Below are 27,839 nucleotides of genomic sequence, written 5' to 3' on the forward strand. Positions count from 1 at the left end.
CTCACCTTTCTCTACTAGTTGTGTGATTTCTTTTTTCCTCTCGCTGTGAGCAGGTACCATCAGTAGATTGGCCTTCACTTCACCCCAGTTACAAGTGGAGTACTGTTCCACGGGTGCAGATCCCCCCTCGGGACAGAGAAGCACGAATTCAGATCGCAGTCGCTTGTTGAACAGCCGAAGTCGGTCTAAATCACAAAATACAGTGTGATAAGGCCAACTCAAAATAACGAAAATAGGAAAGCAACAAATTTTGAACTACGAAAAACACCAGACATTGTGATGCAGCTGTCCAGAATACCAAAAAAATGAAACACAATTAAAAGTGAAGGAACGCTCGAAAAAATCTCGTTTTTTGGGCAACATTATCAAATTAATAATTGAAATACAGTTTCTTAGAAAAGACAGATATCATATATCTTAAACAGACATAAAAAAGCTTTGAACAAAATGTGAGTCTTTTTGATACAAAAAAGGATAGTCAAATTTAAAAGCTACATTTCAATAGCCCCCGTATTAATGACATTAGAGGTTACGTATCAGTATTTAGACAACCGCGTATTCAGACTCGTCAGTAATAAGACAAATACTGTATTAACCAATCAAAATCGAGACAAGGAAGAAATGAATAATTACTATTTATTTATTTCGTAAATTTGCTTTCTCATCTCGATTCTGATTGGTTAATATGGTAATTGTCTGCTTACCGACGAGTATGAATACGCGGTTGTCTAAATACAGACTGCCATCCGGCATTAGAGTACTGACATGAGCTTTATTAAGAAAAGCCAACTATCATCAGAGCTTTTTAACAGCATAGACAAAGGATCGTTCTCTAGAATTCAACCTGGATCTACTTAACAATCCCCCTTTCAAGAAAGGGGGGGATTCTTTAGTAGATACAATAGGGGGGAGATTGTTAAGTAGATCCTTCAAACTTACCCAACGTAGACAAGTCTTTGCTGGTGATCTGCTCTCTCGTAACTGTCATCTTCAGAATTGTGTCATGTCTCAGAAAAGCGACGTCTGCCCTTCCACTTTTCTGCTGTTGATTTCCTTCAGTTGAGTAATATGGCTGGCTCGACAGCCCCACAAGACACCTAACAAACAATGCAACAAATTTTAAAACTCTTTTCGAAGCGCATTGAAAATTGAGAATTGTGAAGAATAATAATGATTAATTAAACTTCAAGCCATTATGCATCTTTGATGAAAGAACCAATCTAAAACTTCATTTATATTCATTTCAAAAACACATTGGAAAATTTTTCTTTTTCATGGAATTGGAGGACTCATCCTAATTGCACAAACAACCCCCCCCCCCCCCCCCCCCCACCCCAAAACAATTTAGAGAGGAGATCGTGAACTTGGCTGTAACATTCTTCTTTAGCCAATTATTTTAGTGGGTAATTGAACATTCGCTTGGTTCAGGGGGACAGAAGAAAAGCTCACGTGGTCCAGATATTTGGACACCGGGGAAGCACTAGCCGTCATTCTACTAATTGGTACAAAAAACCATCAATTTTTACAAATTAAATTCCACCCGTAAATCAGATTGTGGTACCTGAATGCGCCCTGTTCTCCGTAGAAGAACTCGTAGGAGGAGCTGGCGCAGTTGTCACTGCCTGTTCCATCACACAACGAACAAAGACTGCTCACATTCAGACCAGCAGGATTAGCCGAAATATCCAGAACGCCTGGATTGAAAGAATGCTTAAGAATGCACTACTGTAAGAAAATGAAGAAAAAAACTGACTCGAATAAGGAATTAAACAGCTTCTCGCGTCTTGATAGCTGATAATCACATTCGCGACTTGCATGCAGTTTTTAAAATCATTTCGGGAGCAACATATTGAGTATTGCATAACGTATTGCTAGTAAAGGCTACCCAGCTATCGCAGGCAAAAGCCTAAGAATATAGGATTAAATTTTTTTAACTTAACTAACAATCTTTTACAGGAAAAAAGGTAGCTCAATTTTACTTAGTCTAAGACCGTTTTTTCATTATGATCGTCGAACTTAATTATTTGGAATGTATTTTCATCTGAAAAGTGAAGAAATTTTTACGTGTCATATAGGCTTTTGAGTATAAATTGTCGAATTTAGTTTCAGGATTTTCCTCTGCCTGCTCTAGTAAAGCTGCCTGCTCATATAAAATTTAATCGCAATTTCCAAACAAAAACCACATTTTGTGTTCAGTGTTACTTGGAATTTTCAGGTATCAATGAAAAAGAAAAAGAAAACAACTGCTGATAGAAATTTTCAGGTGAAGAAAAAAATGAACTTTAAAACAAAAACATAAATAGTCGATTGCTGTGCAAAAAGAAGAGAAAGTTCCGACCACAAATTTTTTTAGAAAACAACTTTTTGTGTGATATTAATGTGATAATTTTAGTGTGATATTTTATGTTCGTTTGGCTATGAAAGAATCTGAACGAAAGTCTAGAAAGTAATTACATTCCGTAGTAAGAGAGAGTACATTACGCATATTTGACTTCAGTTTATTTTTTTTAAAAAAATCAGCAAAAAAGCAAAAGCAAAACTAAATCCTAGAATTGTTTTTTGACTTTTTTGTTACCAAGGCCTAAATTTGTTTTCTTAGGACTTCTTTGTTGTCAAGAAGACGCTGAAAAAAGCTTCAAAAATTAATATTCCTGCAATAAAAATCATATTGTACGTCTGTGATCCTTATTATAGGCCTGTTGGCATGCTTCGCTTGCTCGAAATTAGACCAAAAATCGAAATTTTTAAACCGGTTTTTCTCTACGCTGATAACATTTTTGAAAAATTTTAAATATCGTTCGAATCACGACTGAAAAGGCTGTAAAAAGAATTATCATCAAACTTCTTCTTGCGATAAATTGTGGTATCTGATTTTGCGTGGAAAAAAAAGGAAACCAGGATGGCCCGTTGATGTGCAAGTAGTGCAGAATGTTCCGACCATAGTTTAAAAAAATACAAAGAAAAAGTTTTTTTTTTCAAATAAGTGTCGTTTTTTTCACTGCCTAAATTAGGGGGAAAATAAGCTATTGTGAGCCTGCTCGAATTTATTTGCTCGAACTTAGACTAAAAATCAAAAAAATTAAACCTGTTTTCTCAATACTTGGACGTACGTTTTTCGTAAATTTTTAAATTTCGTTCTAATTCAATTTGAAAGGGCTATAACATGATGTAACACTCAGCCCATTCCCATATTGATTTGTGGCACTTGATTTTGCATAGAAGACAAAAAGAAAACGAAACAAGAAGATCCGGTTACTGCGCAAGTAGCACAGAATGTTCCGACCATAACCTTAAGAAAACGGTTTAGAAAGTTTTTTTTCCAAACAAGTGTACTTTTTTTCTGCTTGGCGTGATAAAAGGATCTGACGCATAAATAAAAATTAGGCATATTAGACACTCATAGAAGTATAGGCAAAATGGACAAAAATTAGCGTAGAAAAATGACTAGAAAAACTTGAAAACAAATTCAAAAAAAAATTTCAAAACTTTTTTGCAGAAAACTTTTGAAATTTTTTTAAACCAAAATTAAGCTTAAAAGACTCCAAAAATTAGATTTACCTGACTAAAATTAACTTTTACGGTCTGAAAGTAGGCATAAATTGGGCATTTTAGCTGTTGTAAGCCTGCTCGCTTGCTTTATTCGCTCCGGTTTTTCAAACCGGTTTTTCTCGACACCAGCAAAAACTTCCTGGAATTTTTTAACTTGGTTCCAATCACGACTGAAAAGTCTTTAATATGATATGTTACTAAACCCAGTCCGATGATTTTCTGTGGTACCTAATTTTGCGTGGAAAAAGAAAAAACTAAAATACAACCGAATACAAAGTTCCTCCCCATTTTTCAAATGGACGGGAACAAAAAAGAAAAACTACAACGCACTCGAATACGAAGTTTCTCCCCTATTTTCAGTGGTTGTGGTTGGAACATTGGAACAAATAGCTCATCGTTCTGCTAGTCAATCATGAGAAACCAGTAAAATATAAATATAACAAGTATGTATGCAATGAATTCAAAGCAAAACAAAAAAAAACGGTTTTTGTGCAATTAGCACAGAATGTTCCACCAATCACGCGAAGTTTTATGAAATGAGAAAATTGAATAAAAAATCATAATGAAATAGGAAAAAATTCTAATTCTTACAACACTTTTTAAAGTTTTTGAATGCGTTTTGTTGTATTTTAGTCGGTGAGAGGAAACTGAACGGGCTAATGAGCTTTATTAACTATTTAAAAAAAGAATAAATATGGCAAAACTCCAGAAGAAATTTTAATCTGAAACTTTTAGTCTGAAAAATCATAAGCCCTGAAAAATGAAAAACCAGACCAAACAACTTTTTCGAATGTTTTGACATCTGAATCACTACTAGGGGTTTAATAATATATCGCACTTTACGTTTTTTATGAGCTTTATTTAAGACAGACAAAACATCAAGCTGAAAAAACACAAGCCAACCCATAGTTCCTTCCCATCTTTTTAAGGGGGTTGTCGAAACTAAAGCCTACACGAACATCTAAGTTTTGTGCAATTAGCACAGAATGTTCCAATCACGCGAAGTTTTATGAAATAAGAAAATCGAATAAAAAATCATAATAAAATAGGAAAAAATTCTAACTTTTACAACATTTTTTAAAGTTTTTGAATGCGTTTTGTTGTATTTTAGTCGGTGAGGGGAAACTGAACGGGCTAATGAGCTTTATTAACTATTTAAAAATCGAATAAATATGGCAAAACTCCAGAAGAAATTTTAATCTGAAACATTTAGTCTGAAAAATCATAAACCCTGAAAAATGAAAAACCAGACCAAACAACTTTTTCGAATGTTTTGACATCTGAATCACTACTAGGGGTTTAAGAATATATCGCACTTTGCGATTTTTAAGAGATTTCTTTGAGACAGACAAAACATCAAGCTGAAAAAACACAAGCCAACCCATAGTTCCTTCCCATCTTTTTAAGGGGGTGTTCGAAACTAAAGCCAACACGAACATCTAAATTTTCCCGGAAAAAAAAAGAATAAAAGTATCAAAACGTTCTCACCAGGAATGCATGAATTCCCGAAAAACCCAGCCGCTGACACCAGTGGGGACGTGCAGTCCATCTGAGTCATGAGACCCCTCCTGAGCAGCACAGAGAGGGGGATGGCGAAGGCAGAGGGGGAGTGGACCGAGGGGTGACATGACCTCGTGCCCTTCAGAGTGTCTACCGTTATGTTGCTATCTGCCCAGGCCACTGCAACTGCATAGTGGTCTAGGGGGGCTATAGTGTCACCTGAAATATCAAATAACTTGAAATAATTTCGGACTTCACTAAGCAACTAAACATATTCACTAAGGACAAATGATCATAATATTTCTGTGTGAGGTCATTGGTTATGCATTAGAAAGAGGCCATGGTTAATTTATTTCAAATGAATGCAATGCAATGACCCAGAATTAAATGCTTAAAACATTAATTGTGCAAAGCAAACTCGTTCATTTTCAAGTAAACGCTTGAATACAAAAAAATTTGGTTCAACTTTGATGCAAATACTTTAAAAGCACTTAAGGAATAAAACAAAAAGAGCATTTGATCAAAAATTAATTTTCTCAAAAACAGCCAAATTCAGTCTTTAAAGACAAAATTTTTGCTAAAAGTTTTCAAAAGCATAGTAAACGTCAATGTATTGGAATTCGACGGGAAATTTCGTATAATACTGCTAGAAAGATAAATTACTTGATAAAAAAGACCCAGAGTTTGTTTGGAAATTCAAATATTAACGTTAAACAGTTTAAGGGGGATTTTGTTTGCTGAAAAATTGAGAAACAGGTGAAATGGAGACACTATTAATTGGGACAGGATTCATATTTTCAATAAATTTTAATATTCACCGAGGCGAAGCTTTGCTCCGAAAACACTAGCGAAAACACGACAAAAAGCAGCTCTATAAAGCGCAACAAGAAATATTAACAATGAAGCACGAGTTAGCCAAAAACCGCTATGTCTTAGATTCGACCCTGCGACCTTGCGATTGAGGGTCTCACATACTAACCATTCAGCCACAGACGCTTTTTAGTTATCAACCACTAGCCAAAAATGAAGCAGAGAACCGATGCTATGCAATTTCTCATGCTACAGTGAAATTTCCAAATAAGTGAAAACTTTTAATCAACTTTTTTAATTGCCAGTTATATCAGAAAAAAGATGGCTTGTAATAATACAATAAGCTGATTGCTAGTGTAAATACAAAAGTAATCGATTTAATCGATAGTAATCTCAGAGCTCAGTAATTGCATATCTTATACTATTTTTGAACCAACTACAGATTTTGGCGATGTTTTCTCCCGAATTTCTGGCGTTCTTGCATTTGTTATACGTCTGTCATAGCTTGACTTGGACCTGCCCTAAACAACATGACCTTGACATGTGCGAGGAGTCTTCTCGTCAATCATGGCTACGGACACTACGTGGGTTTCTGTTTGAGAACTCATTCGGTTCGAGTGATATATCATATTAAAGTCCTTTCAGTCGTAATTCGAACAACATTTTAAAAACTTTGAAAAATATTTCTCGGTGTCAAGAAAAACCGTTTTGAAATTTTTATTCCAATTTCAAGATACTGAGATGAGGCTGAACAAGCTCATAAACGCTTATTTATGCTTAATTTAAGCCGTGAAAACGTAGTTTTATTCGAGTAAGTTAGGTTTTGGAGTTTTTTAAGTCATTTTTCTAAAAAAAAAACTGAGCAGAAAAAAAAACGCTACTAATTGAAAAAAAACAACAATTTTTGTAATATTTTTGAAGACTATGGTCGGAACAATCTGTGTTACTTGCACAGTAACCGGCTATCCTGGTTTCATTTATGGTTTTGATTTGCCCTAACTATGAAAAAAATATATATTCAAATCACCGACAATAAATTTAAAATTTTACCTCAAGGGTAATTAAATACCTATGTTCAACTGGACAAGTCAGCTCCCAATTGATCAGAACTACCCGGGCTGACAAAAACTGTCAATTAAACGTTTATACAAAACACTATAAAAATTCGCTGACAATTTCATAGCATGAAAAGAACGCTTGTCATCCAACTTCATAATATGAAAAAAAAAAACAATTGTCATACAATTTCATAGAACAAAAAATTTTCATGAGAAAGCATAACAAGCATTTTTCCATACAATGTAACTTCATTATAGACATTTTTGTTCACACTCCGGAATTAAATAACGAGCTTTTTACATTCTTTTTATATCAAAAATTGTATCAAATTGCATAAGCATTTTTTAATTAAAATTTTACCTCAAGGTTAACCAAATACCTATGTTCAACTGGGCAAGTTAGCTCCCAATTGATCAGAACTACCCGGGCTGACAAAAACTGTCTATTAAACGTTTATACAAAACACTATAAAAATTCGCTGACAATTTCATAGCATGAAAAGAACGCTTGTCATCCGACTTCATATTATGAAAAAAAAAACAATTGTCATACACTTCCATAGAACAAAAAATTTTCATGAGAAAGCATAACAAGCATTTTTCCATAGAATGTAACTTCATTATAGACATTTTTGTTCACACTCCGGAATTAAATAACGAGCTTTTTACATTCTTTTTATATCAAAAATTGTATCAAATGGCATAAGCATTTTTTAAATAAAGTTTTACCTCAAGGTTAACCAAATACCTATGTTCAACTGGGCAAGTCAGCTCCCAATTGATCGAAACTACCCGGGCTGACAAAACCTGCTTGTTATACAATTACACCAACAAAAATCAAATACACGTTCATATTGAAAAACCCTTATCATACAATTTAATAATATGAAAAAAAAACATTTGTCATACAATTTCATAGAACAAAAATTTTTTATGAAAAAGCATAACAATCATTTTTCCATACAATGAAACTTCATTATAGACATTTTTGTTCCTACTCTTGAACTAAATAACGCGCTTTTTTTACATTCTTTTCATATAAAAAATGTTATCAAATGGCAGAAGCTTTTTAAACTTTTTTTTAAATTAAAATTTTACCTCAAGGTTAACCAAATATCTATTTTTAACTGGACAAGTCAGCTCCCAATTGATCAAAACTATACGGGCTGACAAAAACTGCTTATTATACAATTATACAAAACAAAGAAAAATCAATTACAATTTCATGGCATGAAAAAACTTTACAATTTCATAGCATGAAAAAATTTTACATGAAAACCTCAAATACAATTTCATAGCATGATTCATGCATGAAAAAACATAGCATGAACAAACAAAAAAAGTTTTCTGAAAAAGCATAACAGGCATTTTTCCATAGAATGAAACTTCCTGTTAGACATTTTTATTCACACTCTGGAATTAAATAACGAGCTTTTTTAAATTTTCTTATATCAAAAATTGTATCAAATGCAATAACCAACTTGTTTATTATTACAATTTAGGATAAGCATTTTCCATACAATGAATCTTCCGTATAGACATTTTTGTTCACACTCTGGAATTAAATGACAAACTTTTTTACATTCTTTTTATATCAAAAACTGTATCAATTGCTTTAAGCAACTTTTTTATTTTTACAAGTTATGATAAGCGTTTTCCATACAATGAAACTTCCTTATAGACATTTTTGTTCACACTCTGGAATTAAATAACGAGCTTTTTTAAATTTTTTTATCAAAAATTGTATCAAATGCAATAAGCAACTTTTTTATTATTACAATTTATGATAAGCATTTTCCATTTTCCATACAATTGAACTTCCTTATAGACATTTTTGTTCACACTCTGGAATTAAATAACAAGCTTTTTTACATTCTTTTTATATCAAAAATTGTATCAAATGCTATAAGCAGCTTTTTTATGATTAATATTTATGACAAGCATTTTTTCCATGCTATGAAGTTGCATGATCGGAATTTCTTCCATTATTGAAAAAACAAAAAAAAAACTGATTTCCATTTTGAAATCTTGTGTTTTGTTTTCAAACACAATAACCTAGGATTTTCTTAAATGAGGAAAACCAGAATTTGAAAGGCAGTTACCACGTAGATAAACTGAATTTCCAGCAAAAAATTTTCACGACCTATACAACAGACAGTCAGAAACATGTGCAAATGAACTCAGGGAAACAAACCGAAAAATTCTTTAATTTTTTTTGAAAGTTTTCGAACTATCGAATTTGTGGGAAAAAACATCTCTTTCAAGCACTTTAAATTTAAAAAACTTTTTATGAATGACTTTTTTTTCAATAACTAACCTATTTAGAGAAAAACGGATCGATGACTATTTCTTATTCCACTGAGAATTCAGAAAAATCAAATTCGGAAACACTGGCTTAAGAGAGGTTAGATTGTGAGCAGCTTTGATTCAATTTATAAAAAAGCGGTCTTGCCAATTTAATTACTGAGGATACAAAATGTATTTAGGCTTTAGTAACTGATCACGATTGGTTAATATAAAATACTATACAGCAGGAACGGATCTAGACTGCTGTTGAACTTTTTTAAGATGGCCAAATTGATTCACGCAGCTCTTTCAAAACACTATAAATTTCCAGTTTGACAATTTTTTTCTTTATAATTTTCTAAATTGACAATTTTCTACAATCTTTACAGAAAAATTTGAAAAAATGGCACTAAAAGACCTTTTGGAAAAGTTTCAGGGTAGATTGGTCGAAAATTGATGTCGTAAAATAAAACCAAAGGTGGGACCCTTTGGGTAGTTCGGGCGTCGAATCGTTGGAAGGGGGCGTTTTCTGGATATTTTTTGGAAAATTTCAGTTTAAGAGTTTTTTTATCGCTACTGCGGTCGCAATATACTTTTTATACAGCAGCCGGCTATTTTTGTAAAGTTCATTTAGTTGGTTTTTTTTTGTACTCACCAGGTCCAGGGTAATTCTCTGCCATGATGCCCTGCAGTCGGAACTTCTTTGAGGCCACGCCCACTTCCACGCCCTTCACTGACGTCACATCCGCCTCTCCTTTGGCCAGAGTTCGAAGACATGCAGAGTGACCGGATGAGGGGGAGGACGAGGAGACTGGGAAAAGGGATCGACGAGTAAATTAATAACAATAATTTGTTTTCAAGGAGAGAACATTTTGTCTATTATTTACAAAAACTATCCAAAAAAAGAAGGATAGCCGGTTGCTGTCCAAGTAGAGCCGAATGATCCGACCACATTCTTAAAAGATACATTTTAATTTTTTTCATGTTTCCTCACAAAGTAGTATTGTCTTTTGTGAGTGGTGTGATGAAAGGATCTGAGGAAAACCTAAAAAGGAACCATATTCTCTAATCAGAGTAACTTAAGCAAATCAAGCAACGGTTTTTGTTTAAAAAATGAGCAGAAAAAAAAACAAAAATTTTCTAAAGTTTTTTTTCTTTTTTTTTGCCGAATTTTTTTTTGACTTTTTTTGCAATTCAACTTGAAATTTGAAGTTAAATTAAAATTTTATGACTTATCCTTCTGTGATAAGCATGCTTGCTTGCTTTACTCGCTTGAATTCTCAGATACTTTTTCAGATTCAGTTTTCATTTTGTTCCAGTAAACTTTTCATTCAAACTTCCAGATGAAATGAGCAGAATGTTTGATTTTTTTCAGAATTTTTGATTGAGAAAAAGCAAGCTGTTTGATAATCACATCAAAACTATCCAATAGCAGCAGAGCGATCCCAAAGCGAAATGGTGCCGCTTTTTTAAACTATTTCATCGATAAGTTTTTGAGATTTAGGGTTTGTTAAAAACCATCCACAAAATGAGATAGTTTTTTTCGTTTTTATATTTTTTCCTGCGCATATAATAGGTCAGCGCAAAATTGACCGCTTTTTCTTATACTTCGAACATTATTTATAATTGACATCAGTCAAATTAACTGGCAAAAGAAGCGTAAAATTGAATTTTTGAATAGCATTTCATCTGTCAGAATAAAATATTCACAAAAATTATCTCTGTTGCAAGTACAACTGACAGAAAATGAAATGATTATTTTAAGCGTTAAAATTATCAACTTACCCGGGTTGACCAACAATTCTCATGATACAATTTTCATATATGAATAACTTCTTCTCATACAATTTCATCTAATTCCATACGTACAATAAAAATATGAAATCTATGACAAACAATTTTTCATACATGAAAATGAAATGAGTAGCATTTTTTTGTTAATTGAAAAAAAATTTTTTTTCGAGTTTTGCTAAACATATTTGTTGACATAAATGGATTCGCACAAAAATCATAGTCAATCTTATTTCATTTGTATGAAAAATTTAGCTTTGAATACGTTATAGACAAAAAATAACATTTTTGCGTGCACAAATGTTTTTTTTAGAATAAAACTAATATTGCGACTAAAATAGACGAAAAACTGTTCCCTGAAATTTCGATTTTTTAATTTCGGTTTTTTTTTGGAGCAATGTAAAAATAGGTCGTCATAAGATTTTAAATTTTCATATGTGGAAATTGTATAATAAGCGGTAATTGTATGGTAAGCCTCTAGTTAAGGAAATTTCAAAAAAGACCAAGGCGACAAATTAAAACTGTGAAACAGACAGCCCCCAAATCAGAGAATTTTAACGAACGACAAATGCGAAAAACTAAAACGAAAAACTAAGTTTTCCATCAAATTGGATTCCCATTACAATTTTGGACTGTACAATAAAACTTTTTACTGCGAATATAGCCTCCGGGCGTTATATCGAACGAGATTCCCGCAAGATTTTGCTTTCCTAATTATGTATGCAAATCTTGCAAGACTGCTGCAAGGTTCGCGTTCTTTCGCAAAAATTTCGGAACATTCGCATTCCGAAACAGTAGGGTTTTAGAAGGCGTCGCGATGAAAATATGTGTCTATATATGTCAACATAGAGGCCAAGCTGTACTTCACAAACAGTAGCGAGAAAACGACAACAAGCAGCTCTAAACAGTGAAAAAAAAGTAGAAATAAACCTCAAAAAAGTAACACTTTCGCTATGTATAGGTTCGAAACTATGATCTCGAGAACTGGCGTCTCACGTTCTCGCATCTGCACCATCAGCCCTTGAAAATATCTAACATAAGCTATCAATGATGCAGCTATAGATGATAAAAATTGCCGATGCTTTGCAGCAAAAATTCCAGAAAAAATGAAAAGATTGTTAAGCGCGGCGTAAAAGCTCCGACAAATGCATTATAAGTCTCACGTACTTCCATCTGCCCCACGGTCGCTCAATACTACTCGAACACTATTCACATTTAAGGCAAAAAACAGATGCTATGAAATTAACAAAGCTACAGATTGTGATTATAGCACAAGAAGTAGAGTCATGTTACAATACTACGCTCACTAGGCGCTTTTCCACTCCCTCCCCCCAATTTTGAACTTCAGTTTTGAAAAAACTATTTTTACGTTTTCAAAATGCAATGAAGGTTTGCATGGTGAACAAGTTAACTATTGCGAACATATTTGTCCTTTTTACCTTACATCCTAACATAACGCATTCAGCCATTATAACACGTAAGTCAACTGAGAAAAAGGAAAACTGAAATGTGGAAGGAAATTGGATAAGAGCATCTGGCTAGTGTAAAAATGCTAATTTGACAAGCCTGAGGGTTTTCAGCTTAATTCGTCAGAATTTTCAAAACTTCATTCTTATTGGAACTATCAATTTCGGGCATTTGGCCCTCTTGACATGAGGGATTCTTCTTTTAATGTCTATTCACTGAAGCAGCCCAAACTCGTAATTGACAAGATATAAAAAATGGAAGTGACAATCCTCGAATATGATTGGTGGTGGGCTCCAACAGTTTAGTTTGAACCAAGGGCTTCAATTAATAAATATTGCTCTTGATTAATTTTAAAATGACCGACGCCTATTACAGTAGCGGATTTAGGGAGGCAAAAATTGCCTAAAAACGCCTTTTTGGCCTGTTTTTTTTAATTTTGCCTGCGGCGCAGAAAATTTGGTCAAAGTAAATGGGTTGTTTATAGTGAGTTAGGAGTTATAGTGAGAAAAAAAGGTCGACAAAAATTTCGAAATCCGCCCCTCCCCCTGGAGGAATTCCTAGATCCTCGCCTGTGTTGATACCTTCAGTGGTTGCGGAGAGTACACAGAGTATGGTTGGTTTGAGTTTGTGGGCTGTGAATGCATTGGACATGGCCCTGCATTTCTCCTCCTCCAAATCAGAGTTCACACACCACCTCAGAGGAGCTGACAAAGACATAAAACAACCCAAGTCGTGAATAGTGCACATAGTTGAAATATTTCGTAATTGCGACAGCAAATGTTGACAAGGAAAAACACAGAGGATGACAGCCGACAAAAGTTAGAGAAGGTCATTAACAAATATTTAGTTTTAATTCAGTTTTTATCAGTGGCGTTCACAGGAGATACCAGTTTTTGCAATATTGTCAGATTTTTTATTAGTTAGGTCAGATATTTCAAATTTTTTGAGCTCCGCGGCATATTAAATCGTTCATGCTAGGCACACATTGCATAACACGTTTTTTTTTCTGAAAAAAAAGCCGTTTCTGAGCATTTTTGGTTCAATTTTCCAGCGTATCCTCGCCTCCCCCTCAAGATCTTGCGGCAAAAATAACACCAAAAAATCTGAAGGTTGAAAAATGGCTGTTGGAAAATATCTTTGGGATTATTTTGGCACCAAAGGGATAATTTTATTTCTTCAAGAGAAAGGAGAGACGAACCTTACAATCCCCTCCCTCATATCGATTTAGGGGAAAATATGGAATTTTCATAAGATTACTTTGATTATAGTCTAGATTCGTTCAAAATGGCCGTATCACTAAAGAAAATTGAAATGAAAACATTGATTTGCGTAATTAACAGCATACAAATGCAATCCCGCATGGAAAAAAGATGTAAAAACCAATTTTATTTGCGCGTTTGTATGAAATGCATATACAGAAATAATTTTCAGACTTAATACATGCTTGGGGAGGGCATTCTACGGTAGGTCACTTAGGGGGGGGAGAGATAGATTGTACGGTTGATCCGAAAGGAGTAGTTGACACAAATTTTTCAAAAAACCGCCCCCGTCAAAAATTCTTTGGCAAGCCATTGAACGTTTATGAATTCTGCGATGATTAAACTATGAAACGATTTCTCAGAAAAAATAAGGTTTTCAAATTTAAATTCCAAATGACCAAAAGCAAACTGCACAACTGAAGATTAACGAAAAAAGAAGACTTTTTGAGCATTTCTGTTGACTTACTTTCAACTGAAGACAAAGCTAGAGAAGTTATGAGGCATAATGATAGCAGCAGAATGCAAACAAAACGCTGCAAAAAGACATCCATAATCTGCTGATTTGGCCAAAATCCAATTGATTTTGACATCTATATAACTAAATTGATTTAAAATTAAATAAATTAGTCCAGTTTATTAAAGCTACACATTTAAAATATGACTTCCATTTCAGTTTTTTTTCCAATGGCTTATAATGTGAAAGCAGTGAACCAAGTGCGAACTGAAATCCCATAAATTGTTCAAGCGAAACATCACAAGCTACAGCTCTTAAAATATGTTTTGGATATAGGATCTCAACTGGATTTGTTTGTAGCTGGAATAACTTGCGTTTATAAGTACGGCCTTTAGTTTCAAATTAACTCAACATGAAAAAACAAACTGGATTTCCTCCTTTTAAACTCATTTGAACATTCCCAGCTTGACCAAAACTCCTAGTCATACAATTTTCATATATGAAAAACTTCTTATCCTACAATTTCCAACAGGTTCATACGCAGGGGCGGATTTAGGGGGGGGGGGGGGTGGACGGACGCCCTTCCCTCAGGGATTCGACCCCCAGCCGACCCAAAGGCTCCCCCTTTGTACTATTTTGAGATATCCATATTTGGTGACACACCCTAAAAATTTTCTAAAGGCGCCTTGGGCGCCAATATATACTTACTTTGAGGAGCGCGCGCCAAAAAACGCATTTTTTTGGTCAAAATTTTCGAAAAACTGCCTAAAAACGCCTTTTTTGGCCTGTTTTTCAGAACTTTGCCTGCGGCGCACAAAATTGGAGACCAAAACAGGGTTTTTTAGTGCTTTGGGAGAGCTCGGAAACTCAATTCGGTCGACCTAAAAAAAAGTCGACAAAATTTTCTAAAATTTTTGAAAACCCGACCCCCCTCGAGAAAATCCTAGATCCGCCCCTGTTCATACGTACAGAAACTTGTATGAAATCTACCCCATATGCAGGAGCAGATCTAAGATTTTCTCGAGGGGTGCGGATTTTCAAAAAACTTCGGGAAATTTTGTCGACTTTGATTTTCTAAGCACCACAGAACCACTATAACGACCTTTTTTTGACACAAATATTTGTGCCGCAGGCAAATTTTTAAAACAACAGGTAAAAAAGCTGTTTTGAGCATTTTTTGGAAAAACTTGGCCGAAAAAATATGTTTTTCTTGGCGCACGCTGCACTTCAAAATTAGTAAATATTGGCGCCAAAGGCGACTTTACGAAAACTTTAGGGTTGGTCAAACGAAGACAGATATCATCAAATAATACCAGAGGGGACACTTTGGTTGGTGAGGCGGTCGAATCCCTGTGGGGCATCCCTCCTTGAATCCCACCTGATGATAAGCCCTTGTTATAACATGAAAATTGTAAGATAAGCAGTTTTTCATAACTGAACTATTACGATTATCTTTTTTCAAAAAAAAAAAATCAAAAATCAAAAGTAGTTCTGCTTTGAAACTGTGTTTTTGAATAAAAACACAAACACCAAATATTTTTCACATGCAAGAAAACCCTGAGGTTTAGTTGCAACAATCAAACAGATAAACTGCATTTAGTGATTTACCATGCAATTTATTGCTATAACTCTTGCACAAAATTCGCAACAAAAACTTAAAATTTTATACGCAAAGGCCAAGCAAATCTTTGCATCGCTTGCGATATCATGCAAGCGCAAATTTCACGCTATAGAAATAAGACGGAAATCGCAAAATTGAAAAAAAAAATAGGAAAAAAAATACAAGAACACGGTGAAAACCACAACCATCAGTATTAAATAAGCATTCAAAAATCAAAAAAAAAATTGCCTTTGAAGCTACAAAAAAAAATAGTTAATCCGTCAAAAATATAAGCCAACACCATTTAGGCCGAAAAAAGCTTTTAAACGGAAAAAAACTCAGAAAATACACAACGCCAGGGCTATTAATTTGACAATTTACAGGAACAAATTAAAAACACTTTCATCTTCGATAAAAATAGCTCAAAAAATTCCACGATGTTGCAATTGAGCCGACAAACGAAAATCCGACAATGCAACTTTTCCCAGAAAAAATTTCAGTTTCATTCATTCATTACCTCTAAGCCAAGTGAGAAAGAGTCTCGTTCTAAGTTTCACTACAAAATTGTATAGCAAGTTAAATTGGCGAGAAAGGTTGTTTACAGGAAAAAGTCTAGATCCCGATTACAAGATACTGCTATCGCAAATGTAATATGGCTCGGAAGCTTCAGCCTTATAAAAAGCAGTGGTTGAAGAGGCCCGTTGTTTACAGAATGAGATTTATTTCAGATAAAACAAAGAAAATTAATCTATGATAAACGATATCAATTTGGGATGAAGAATTGCTTATCACACACTTTTCATCAAGAAAAAAACCTGTATGAGGAGCATTTTTCATCTTAAATTGAAATAGGAAATGTTGAACATCATCGATTCGATGAAAACTTTTTATAACAGTTTTACATTACGAGGCCAAACTGTGCACTGGATAAGCGCACAATTTTGTGTCTATTTGTTCCTGGATTCCAGAGACAAGTATTTAAACATGTTCCAAAATGTAAGTGGATTCCACTTACGAGATTTACGTGGATTCCGCGTACTTATACTTGTAACGTAAATTTTGTCGGCACTTTTAATTTTTTGCGGATTTCGCAACAAGCAAATATAGCTAGTTGTTCTGGATTCCGCAACTGTAAGTGGATTCCGTAAAATGTGAGTGGAATCCGCAAATGTAAGTAGAATCCGCAAAATTTGTAAGCGGAATACGCAAACTGTAAAGGAATTAGAAAATTAATTATTACTTAACTTGCATATGCACTTGCGGAATTTCAAAGCAAGGACTTAACCATTGTCAGCGGAATCCACGATCAAATTGTAAAAAATTAGTATCTAAATCGATGGATGTCACACTTTAGTATTTGCAGGCAGTTTTTGGGATCATAGTTTTGGAAACACAACACCGAAGAAGTTCATCTCGGTAATTGGGTTAATTCATTATTGAGTTGACATATCGCCGAATTCGGTCAGTATTTGGGATTCAGTATTGAGATTCAGTATTTGAGATTTTGTATTCGGGATTCAGTTTTCGCGAGCGTGAAGTCAAATCATTTTGTTCACAGGGAGTAATTGATCTATTTAATCAATTTGAGTAAATTAGTATATCATAAAAAAAACCAAAACTTGAATTACAGCAGAATCAAATTCGAAGTTCAAAAAGACAAACAAATAGCCCTGAAAATGTTGCCTTATTAAAGTATGTTCTGATTTCGCATTTTGAAAGTATTTCAAAATAGCTAAACTAAAACTTTTATTTTATTGAATGGCTTGAAATGAACTGATGAATAAGTTTACAGGAACTGAGATTGATGACAGGATTTGAAATCGAAGTTAACATTTGTAGGAAGTGAGATTGAAGCTGGGTATGTTTGACAGGAATTAAGATGAGATCGAAGTTGCGTATGTTTGTCAGGAATTGAGATCGATGTTGGGTATGTTCGACAGGGTTTAAGATCAAAGTTGGGTGTTTGACAGAAATTGAGATCGAACATTTAGCATTCCAACTGGTTGCTGATCAACGTAGTAGTTAAAAGATACTAGCGCTTAACGCACCTTCGGTGCTTCGAATTTTTTTGACAACTCATGAAAAACCGCATATATTGGAAACAACATCTGCAAACTTTTAGTGTACTCTGACTGCACCCAATTACAGGGTTGGTAATTTCGAACTTTTAAATTTTTTTTCAATTCCCATTTTAAATGCGTCATTTCGAAAACTTAAAGGGCCTCTGGAGAATTTTGGAAGCCAGATTTGGAACCACAGAGTCCCTGAGAGCACCCTACTATAGGGTTTGGAATCCAAAATTTTGTCAGTTTTTTTAAACCAAAGTTTCCCGAAAAAAAAAGAAAAAAACGTCTTTTCTCGAAAACTAAAAGGATTTGAGCATTCATATTAAAAGGCAAGATTTGAGACTCCAGGGTGTACGCTGACAATAAGGTTGTATCTTCATCAAGTTAGTTGTTTCAAGTTTTTTGAATTTCTGTGAGAAATTTTGAGAAAATCAAAAAACGTCACAGCTCGGAAAGTAAATCATTTGAGCAGTCGCGTTTAGCAGTCCTATGTGGCAAAATTTGCAACTCTTTAGAGTACCCTGACAACACTGAACTATAATGTTGGGAAATTCAAATTTTGAAAAATAATTAATTTAAACTTTCTGAAAATTTTGAAAAAATCACTAAAAACGTCACATCTCGAAAACTACAAAGAATTTAGCAGTGATATTTGGAGGCAAGATTTGCAATCCTTGAGAGTACTTTGTCAGGACCTAACTACAGGGTTCGGAAATTCAGATTTTAAAAGAATCATAATAATTTAAGGTTTCTGAAAATTTTTGAAAAATTCACAAAAAACGTCACATCTCGAAAACTACAAAGAATTGAGCAGTGATATTTGGAGGCAAGATTCGCAATCCTTGAGAGTACTTTGTTTGGACCTAACTACAGGGTTTGGAATTTCAGATTTTAAAAGAATAATAATAATTTAAGGTTTCTGAAAATTTTTTGAAAAATTCACAAAAAACGTCATATCTCGAAAACTACAAGGATTTGAACAGTCATATTTGGAGGCAAGATTTGTAACTCCTTAGAGTACTCCGATAGCACCCAACTACAGGGTTGGGAACTTCAAGTTTTGTAAATTGTTTGGTTATTTAAAATTTCTGAAAATTTTCGAAAAAATCTCAAAAGTCGTCTTATTTCGTTAACTAAAATGATTCGGGCATTCAAAATTGGAGGCCAAGTTCGCAACCCATTATTCGATATTGGGCTGCTTAATGTAAACTCGGTAAAATAACCACTAAAATCAAATTGGAAAATCAAAAAAAAATTTCAATCATTGCAATATACGATATAGCTTAAACATGCAGAAATAATACGTTGAAAAAACTTAAACATGGCGAGATAGTGAAGCCCGCATTTAAATATATAATAGATAGTTTTAAAAGCTACTACACATACATATATGTAAACGGAATCCGCAAACAAAATGCGGATTCCACTTACAGTTTGCAGATTCCACTTACAATTTGCGGATTCCATTTACAGTTTGCGGATTCCGCTTACAGTTGAGGGTTCCGCAACAGCTCAATTCAATATACACATGTCTCGTTATTTGTGAGTGGATTCCACAAACTGTTCTGGATTCCGCAAATTCGCCTATTTTTGGAGCGATTTTGAACGGTACAGTGTTTAAGATATTTGTTTGTGGAATCCAAAACAGCAAAGAAGATCAAAGAAAAGTAGCAATGTTACGGATTTCGCGACAAATCTGATTTGGGCCTGTTGCGGAATCCACTTACAATGCACAGAATGCACAGTTTGGCCTCGTAATGTTTTTTTCTTCATAAAATGTGTGTGACAAGCATTTGCTGACATTCTCAAGGTATGAAATTGTAGAATCAAATTGTTGGCGGTCAACCCGGGTTTTCAAGCAAAAATATCTTGATTTCCTGCAACGCTATTGAAAAATGAAAATGTTTATTTAAACATTGTGGAGGAAATAGTTAGGGGTAGTTTTTCCTCCGACCAATTTCCGGGAGTAGATCAAAGTTGATATTGACGAAAATGTTTTATACCACGTAAAAAAGATCGATGCCCTGAGCTGAAAGTCAAACAGATAATATTTTGATTGTGATATTTTTTCGTAAAGCTGGTTGGAAAATTGCAAATTTTGACATTCTCATGGACTATTTATGTGCGTTTGTATCCTTTTATCTTCACAAATCGATGCGCAAATTGAATTGTTTGTGTGCGGCAATTAATCATAACTCTAAAAATTACTAGAAATCGAATTGAGGCGAGGTAACTGTTCCGATAAGACGCAAAATATCACATTGCATCAAGAAAAAATGATTTACACTCTAACCACCCACTATGATTTTTAAAAAGAAACACTATTGTGTCCCTGGTTATACATTGTAACTGACACATGCAACTCCTAATTTTTAGGCTGGGCAATGTCGCCTTATTCCCTACAAATCAGCCGAAGTAACAATAACCAAAACACCAACTTTTTCATTATTCTTAAATGTTTTAATTTTTTTCACGAATAAAAACTTGCAGCCTTATGAAGAGAAGCCGAAAAAATCCTGGTAGAAGTCAATCCTGATACGATGTATTGTTTTGCACAATACGATGTATTGTTTTGTCAGCAGTACTCAAAATTAGACAGATTCTTACAATTGTGGAAAATGCTTGTAGGTTTCGTCCAAGGGTGTAGCGAATCGAGCTCAATGTAATTTTGGTGTAAAATTTTCGAGACAAAATGGCTGGAAGATAAACAATTAATCGGTATTATCATAAAAGCAGGCCGATAACACAAACTGACTCAAACAAGACCTTGCTGTTTACTCAAGCACTTTTAATTGCCTCTATTCAAATACTGTGATAAAAATTGAGCTATTTCTAATCAAGCTCCATAAAAAACCGAAATTGCCTGTCATACCTGTGTCAAGGCTAAATCTTTTACTTGTATCATACTTACAGACAACAATTAATCAAACTCAAAATTTACATTGATCGCAAAAATGTTAAGTAGCGAACGCTTTCTTCGCTGAGCTTAAATTTGGCATGAAAAGTAGAGTTTGCACAAGAATTAGTCTCTACCTTTCAACTAAGAAAGTAAAAGAAAAGCTGTGCTTAAAAGTTCCAAAGAGAGAAATCCTAATGAATATTCAAACAAGTTAGTCATAGTTTGACATTCAAAAACCTCCAAGAAACTGAGAAGTCTTTATTTATTACAGTCTTCATAGTACACTTGATTTTTATAGTAATTTTCAGATTTTTATAATTGAGAACTTTATATACCTTTTAAGCTGAAGTGTCAGGATGTGGCATATTAACTTCGTTGAGTAGCTGCAAGATTTCGACTAGTTTTTTTAGAAAAAAATTTCGTTTTGGTTTTCTTGCATTAGATATTCAAGGTACAATAATGAATAATCCTTAGAAAAAAAACACAAAAAGACGATCCTGCCGATGTCACAAAAACATCGCAAAAACAGCCGAAGCCGAAATCACAAAAATTACAAAATCACTGCCGAAATCACAAAAAAAACTACACAAAAAACACTGAAAAAAAATTGAAGGCAGTCTGTAAAATTTTCAATGAACTGTGAGCTACAAACAGTATATAACATAATCAGATTCAGAAGCATATAACACTTTTTTCAGAAAAAACAACAACAATTAGTGTCACAAATATGCCATCCGAGATATTAACCGAGCAATTAAACAAAAAAATTGGGGAATAAATATAAGCTACCTTTTAAAAAAATATGATCAGCACTGATGTCGCAAAAATATTTTGCCAATAAAAAAATCCCCATTTGGATTCATTAAAACAAAATGGGTAGAATAATCTGGAAGTTATACTTCTTATAATGATTCAATTAAAATTTGAAGCTGAGAAATATCAACTCTAAACAAACATTTATTCAAAAAAAATAGAACTTTTTGCTAAACACACGGCAACAGTCCCTTTAAAAAACCATTTGGTTCATTTTGGGCTGATTATTTATGTTCTATATTAAAAATGATATAATAATATATATGCCAAATTGTATATTTTATTTCTGGTGTAAAATTTGATTTTTAACTTTTTATACAGCCCAAGCGGAGCTGCGCAATCCTTGCGATGCAACGCGAGCATAGCATTGCAAGCTAGCGAACAAAAAGGAGACGGAAATCACTAATGGTAAAACAACAATAAAAAAAATTAAAACAAACTACAAAAATTACAGAAATTTAATGTTCAATAAAAGCAAATGTGCGCGTCAATCTCCACAGTTTGAAAAAATCAGTTCTCAAACAATTTAATTAACGAGCATTTTCTCGGTAAAATAGCTCGGGAAATTTGGTAACAACGATAGTTTTTATAAAGGACTTTATCATCGGTAACATCGGTCATAAACATCTGCATAACTCAAAGCAAGCTGCAAAAATGGCCAGTAATTGTCCTTGAGACAAATTGCTCTTTTTAAAGGTCAGCCTTAATCAAAGCTGAACCAAATTAGAGCGAAAAGACGGTTAAAATAGGTTTTGGGGGTGGTTCGAACCTGATTGTGGAGCGCCCATCCAGTTCGGGGCATATTTGAGTTCTGGAAATGAAATGACCTAGTCGGGATTCGAACCGACGCCGAAACCGCCGGGACGCACCCTGTATACGCTTGGCTACTGTCTCTATATGCATTTACATTTTGGTTCAATTTTATATGCATTTGTACTCTCGCTTACATTTGCGCTGCAACATCCTCCACCCCTAAACAAGGAAGAACGGGAGCGAGCTTTACGGTCGGGCGGGTCAGTTCGCTCATAACGGTCTTTATGTCGGCGGATCTCGCGCATCCGTCCTTGCCATAGCGCAGTTTTAGGATACGTGCGAGTGGATAATGTCCACGTGGAGTGTCAGGCTCTATGACCCAAACCAATTCGCCGGCTTTCAACTTAACGTCTGACTGGTTGTGCCACTTTGCCCTCCTAATGAGGGAAGGAACGTATTCCCGCATCCACCGTGTCCATATTGCGTTCGCGTATGATTGTGCTCTGGCGAACCGCTTCTTATGGTCGAAATTTTCTTCGAAACTTAGCGACGGAAAAATCGCTGCGTGTTTACCAAGGATAAAATAATTCGGGGTCAACGCCTCTAGATCTAGCGGATTGGTACTAACGGCTGTTATCGGTCTAGCGTTAAGTGATTGCTCAACAAGGCACACCGTGGTTCCTAGAACCTCCTCAGTTACTCTTCTGTTGCCTAGGATATCATACAAAACTCGCTTGACACTCCGAACTAATCGCTCCCAGGAGCCACCATGGTGCAGTGCGCTGGGTGGATTGAATTTCCATTTGATCCCTTTCTGAACAGAAACAGCGGGTGCGAGCTTGTTCCAACTCTCAACGCAAGCTAGGAGCTCTTTCTGAGCGCCAACAAAGTTCGTGCCGTTGTCGGACATGATGGTAGTCGGAGTACCGCGACGTGCAATAAACCTCTCCACGCCTATCACACAAGAGCTTGTGTCGAGCGAGGGGACCACTTCAATGTGCACCGCTGTAGTGGTGAGACAGGTGAACAAAAAACCCTACCTCTTTTGCTTACTTCTCCGGATTGGAACTAGGAACGGCCCAAAGTAGTCGACACCTGTGTTAGAGAAAGGAGGTTGTTTGTAACCAAGCCTTTCAATGGGCAGATCAGCCACAATATGAGTCACGATTTGCGTTTTCGGCACGTAACGCAAGTTTTTTCAATGTTTCGCAGCAACCATCGCAAATTTAACACAACGTATTTCGAATTAACCACCGCACGCATGTAATCCAAGCCATGATAGAAATTCCTAACGTGCATGTGTTTAACCAATAACCGAACAACCGCGCGACGTGCATGAAGTATAATCGGTTGCTTGCTATCGAAATCGGAATTAACCAGGCGGCTGATGCGCCCAATCGAGCGAAGGACGCCAGCTGGTCCAATGAACGGCGAATACTTGGCGATCCGACTATTCCTCGTGATAACTTTACCGGATCTTGGTAGTTTTAGCTCACTAGGAAATGTCTCACCCTGGGACAGGTAAATGAGCTTCTGTTCAGCAATATCCATTTTACACGGGTCTGTAATTTCTAATATACTCGACCGGAAATGTTTATGGGATGGCAGCCATCTTAACAAAAATGCTACTGTGCGTTTGTATTTTACAATTGAACTGAATCTCTCCCATTTTCCGAAGGGAAAATTATTTTCAGTCAAAACATCGACGACGAAATTTGAAGAATTTTCCAGACAAATGTCGATATCACATGATGGTCCTTTGAGTCTTATTTTATCAATAACCCTTGTATCGGGCTTGAACGTCCAATCAGTCGTTCTCAGTATACTAGGGCCATTAACCCAGCTGCTTTCCTTGAGGGCTTCCGAAGAAATCCCTCATGTACCGGTATCAGCTGGGTTATCACCGCTAAGTATGTGATGCCACTGATCAGTGGTGGTAGACTCCAGAATCTCACCAGTGCGATTACCAACAAAAACGGGTAGTTTATTACAGGAATTAAGCCACTGAAGAACAGTGGTATTATCTGTCCACATGAAAATATTCGTAACTTTGAACGTAAGACCTTTCAAAACTTCTTCTTTTAAGCGGCTTGCAAGAAGAGCCGCTTGAAGCTCTAACTTTGGAATAGAAAGCGCTTTCATAGGCGCGACGCGAGCTTTGCCAAACACAAAGGCTAATTCGGTCTGATGCGAGCTAGTAAGTCGCGCACGAAGGAAAGCGACGGCACAGAAAACATCCTGCGAACTATCACCGAACATGTGAAGTTCTATTCGGTCGAAAGGTTCAGTGAAATAGATGCGAGGTATTGTCAGAGAACCTAACAAACGAAGACCTGAGTGCCACTCAAGGAACTGCTTTTTGATTCCCTCTGGCAGATCATCGTCCCATTTTTGACCGCTGATTCGCCAGATATCTTTTAATGGAAGGCGAGCCTTCACGGTATACGGAGCCACTAATCCAATTGGATCAAAAACAGAGGAAACAAAACTCAACACGGTACGCTGGGTGATTGCTTTGTCTAGTGGACGATCAACCCCTCTACTAACGACTAAGATATCTTTTACTAGATCCCACTTAAGACCGAGAACATGCGACGACTGGTCTGGACTCGCACAAATATCTTTAACAGCGGAATTGGACTCACGGTTTTCCGGATCAAGAGCGGTTGTTACGTCGGGCACGTTGCTGACAAATTTTGTCAGATGAAACCCACCTAGTTTAAGCAACGAGACTAAATCCCTACCTAATTTCAAGGCGTTATTCCTGTTTTGAAAAAAATTCGGATAATCATCCATATAAAATTTCTGGACAACAGCCGAAGCAGCTTCGGGGTACTCAGCTTGATTATCCGATGCAGTCTTCTGCAAAGCAAAATTCGCACAAGTCGGCGAGTCACGAGCACCAAAAATGTGACGCGTATATTGGTGAACTACTTAAAGGACGGCGGTAACGGTCCACTTAAAACCCAACATATCGGAAGGCGTACGGCGCACGGTGAAATAGAGGTTCCCCCAGAAGGGTACTCAACGGGTCTTATGGCATGGTACAAAATCCTGTCCAATAATTATTTCGACTTCCTCATACTTATAAGGTATAGGTTTTATCGGAGCCAACGGCGGGTATTTTTCCTGTAATTCAGGAATACCTATGCTATCCGATCCAATGCGAATATGTTCCTTAGCATAAGCTCGGAAAGAAAACGAAAAATCACTATTATTCGTTTCGGCGGAAACTTGAAAACTTACTTGATGAGTTTTCATCAAGCTCGTGGAATTGAATCCATTTATGGTGAGGTTAACGGGAGTGCCAACCAAATGGAGACGTTTTACGAGAACAGCGGAAACCCTTGAGTGCGTGGAAGCACTATCGCAAAGATCTAGGGCATTAGTAATCGTCGCATCCGAAGAGACGGCGAGTGATGCAACTGGCAGGAGGCCTTTAGTTGACTTTATTCATTACAGTCTTCATAGTACACTTGATTTTTATAGTAATTTTCAGATTTTTATAATTGAGAACTTTATATACCATTTAAGCTGAAGTGTCAGGATGTGGCATACTAACTTCGTTGAGTAGCTGGAAGATTTCGACTAGTTTTTTTAGACAAAAATTTCGTTTTGGTTTTCTTGCATTAGATATTCAAGGTACAATAATGAATAATCCTAAAAAACACAAAAAGACGATCCTGCGGAAGTCTCAAAAAAAGCGCAAAAACAGCCGACATCACAAAAATTACAAAATCACTGCCGAAATCACAAAAAAATACGAAAAACACTGAAAAAAAATTGAACGCAGTCTGTAAAATTTTCAATGAACTGTGAGCTACAAACAGTATATATCATAATCAGATTCAGAAGCATATATAACGCTTTTTTCAGAAAAAACAACAACGATTTGTGTCACAAATATGCCATCCGAGATATTAACCGAGCAATTAAACAAAATAATTGGGCAAAAAATATAAGCTACCTTTTTTTAAAAAAATGATCAGCTTTGATGTCGCAAAAATATTTTGCCGATAAAAAAATCCCCATTTGGATTCTTTAAAACAAAATGGGTAGAATCATCTGGAAGTTATACTTCTAATAATGATTCAATTAAAATTTGAAGCTGAGAAATATCAGATCTAAGCAAACATTTATTCAAAAATTATACAAACTTTTGCTAAACACACGGCAACAGTCCCTTTGAAAAATCATTTGGTTCACTTTGGGCTGATTATTTATGTTCTATATTAAAAATGATATAAGATTATATATGCCAAATTGTATATTTTATTGCCGGTGTAAAAATTGATTTTTAACTTTTTATACAGCCCAAGCGGAGCTGCGCAATCCTTGCGATGCAACGCGAGCAAAGCATTGCAAGCTAGCGAACAAAAAGGAGACGGAAACCACTAATGGTAAAACAAAAATAAGAAAAAATTAATACAAACTACAAAAATTACAGAAATTTAGTGTTCAATAAAAGCAAATGTGCGCGTCAATCTCCACAGTTTGAAAAAATTAGTTCTCAAACAATTTAATTAACGAGCATTTTCTCGGTAAAATAGCTCAGGAAATGTGGTAACGACGAAATTTTTTATAACAGACTTTATCATCGGCAACATCGGTCATAAACATCTGCATAACTCAAAGCAAGCTGCAAAAATGGCCAGTATTTGTCCTTGAGACAAATTGCTCTTTTTAAAGGTCAGCCTTAATCAAAGCTGAACCAAATTAGAGCAAAAAGACGGTTGAAATAGGTTTTTTTTTGGGGGGGGGGGGGTTCGAACCTGGTTACGGAGCGTCCCATCCAGTTCGGGGCAAATTTGAGTTCTAGAAAGGAAATGACCTAGTCGGGATTCGAACCGGTGCCGAATCCGCCGGGACGCACCTTGTGTACGCTTGGCTACTGTCCCTATATGCATTTACATTTTGGTTCAATTTTACATGCAATTGTACTCTCGCTTACATTTGCGTTTATATGCATTTGTACTCTCGCTTACATTTGCGCTGCAACATCCTCCACCCCTAAACAAGGAAGAACGGGAGCGAGCTTTACGGTCGGGCGGGTCAGTTCGCTCATAACGTTTTTTATGTCGGCGGATCTCGCGCATCTGTCCTTGCTATAGTGCAGATTTAGGATACGTGCGAGTAGATAATGTCCACGTGGAGTGTCAGGCTCTATGACCCAAACCAAGTCGCCGGCTTTCAACTTAACGTCTGACTGGTTGTGCCACTTTGCCCTCCTATTGAGGGAAGGAACGTATTCCCGCACCCACCGTGTCCATATTGCGTTAGCGTATGATTGTGCTCTGGCGAAACGCTTCTTATAGTCGAAATTTTCTTCGAAACTTAGCGACGGAAAATTCGCTGCGTGTTTACCAAGGATGAAATGATTCGGGGTCAACGCCTCTAGATCTAGCGGATTGGTACTAACGACTGTTATCGGTCTAGCGTTAAGTGATTGCTCAACAAGGCATAGCGTGGTTCCTAGAACCTCCTCAGTTACTCTTCTGTTGCCTAGGATGTCATACAAAACGCGCTTGACACTC

The 27,839-nt window shown here is 35.7% G+C and overlaps 3 protein-coding genes across 3 annotated transcripts in view; 2 read left to right on the forward strand and 1 right to left on the reverse strand.

The window, feature by feature from the left end:
- Positions 1 to 19,715, reverse strand: part of LOC134851890 (transferrin-like) — a 36,872-nt gene extending 17,157 nt beyond the window's left edge. Inside the window, exons 1-9 of the mRNA XM_063868165.1 lie at positions 19,642 to 19,715; positions 16,484 to 16,522; positions 14,187 to 14,318; positions 13,043 to 13,165; positions 9,859 to 10,014; positions 5,038 to 5,268; positions 1,562 to 1,694; positions 940 to 1,097; positions 6 to 185 (exon numbers count right to left, since the gene is read on the reverse strand). Coding sequence (XP_063724235.1) covers positions 6 to 185; positions 940 to 1,097; positions 1,562 to 1,694; positions 5,038 to 5,268; positions 9,859 to 10,014; positions 13,043 to 13,165; positions 14,187 to 14,310 — 1,105 coding nt within the window. The 5' untranslated portion in view covers positions 14,311 to 14,318; positions 16,484 to 16,522; positions 19,642 to 19,715. The remainder of the gene's footprint in view (positions 1 to 5; positions 186 to 939; positions 1,098 to 1,561; positions 1,695 to 5,037; positions 5,269 to 9,858; positions 10,015 to 13,042; positions 13,166 to 14,186; positions 14,319 to 16,483; positions 16,523 to 19,641) is intronic.
- The window catches only part of LOC134851470 (clathrin heavy chain 1-like), a 519,829-nt gene that overhangs the window by 36,033 nt on the left and 455,957 nt on the right, over positions 1 to 27,839 (forward strand). The gene's annotated exons all lie outside the window — the stretch shown is intronic.
- Positions 1 to 27,839, forward strand: part of LOC134851472 (eukaryotic translation initiation factor 2-alpha kinase 3-like) — a 98,730-nt gene that overhangs the window by 36,029 nt on the left and 34,862 nt on the right. The gene's annotated exons all lie outside the window — the stretch shown is intronic.

The sequence above is a fragment of the Symsagittifera roscoffensis genome, chromosome 7 (genome assembly GCF_963678635.1).
Source record: "Symsagittifera roscoffensis chromosome 7, txSymRosc1.1, whole genome shotgun sequence".
NCBI lineage: Eukaryota > Metazoa > Xenacoelomorpha > Acoela > Convolutidae > Symsagittifera > Symsagittifera roscoffensis.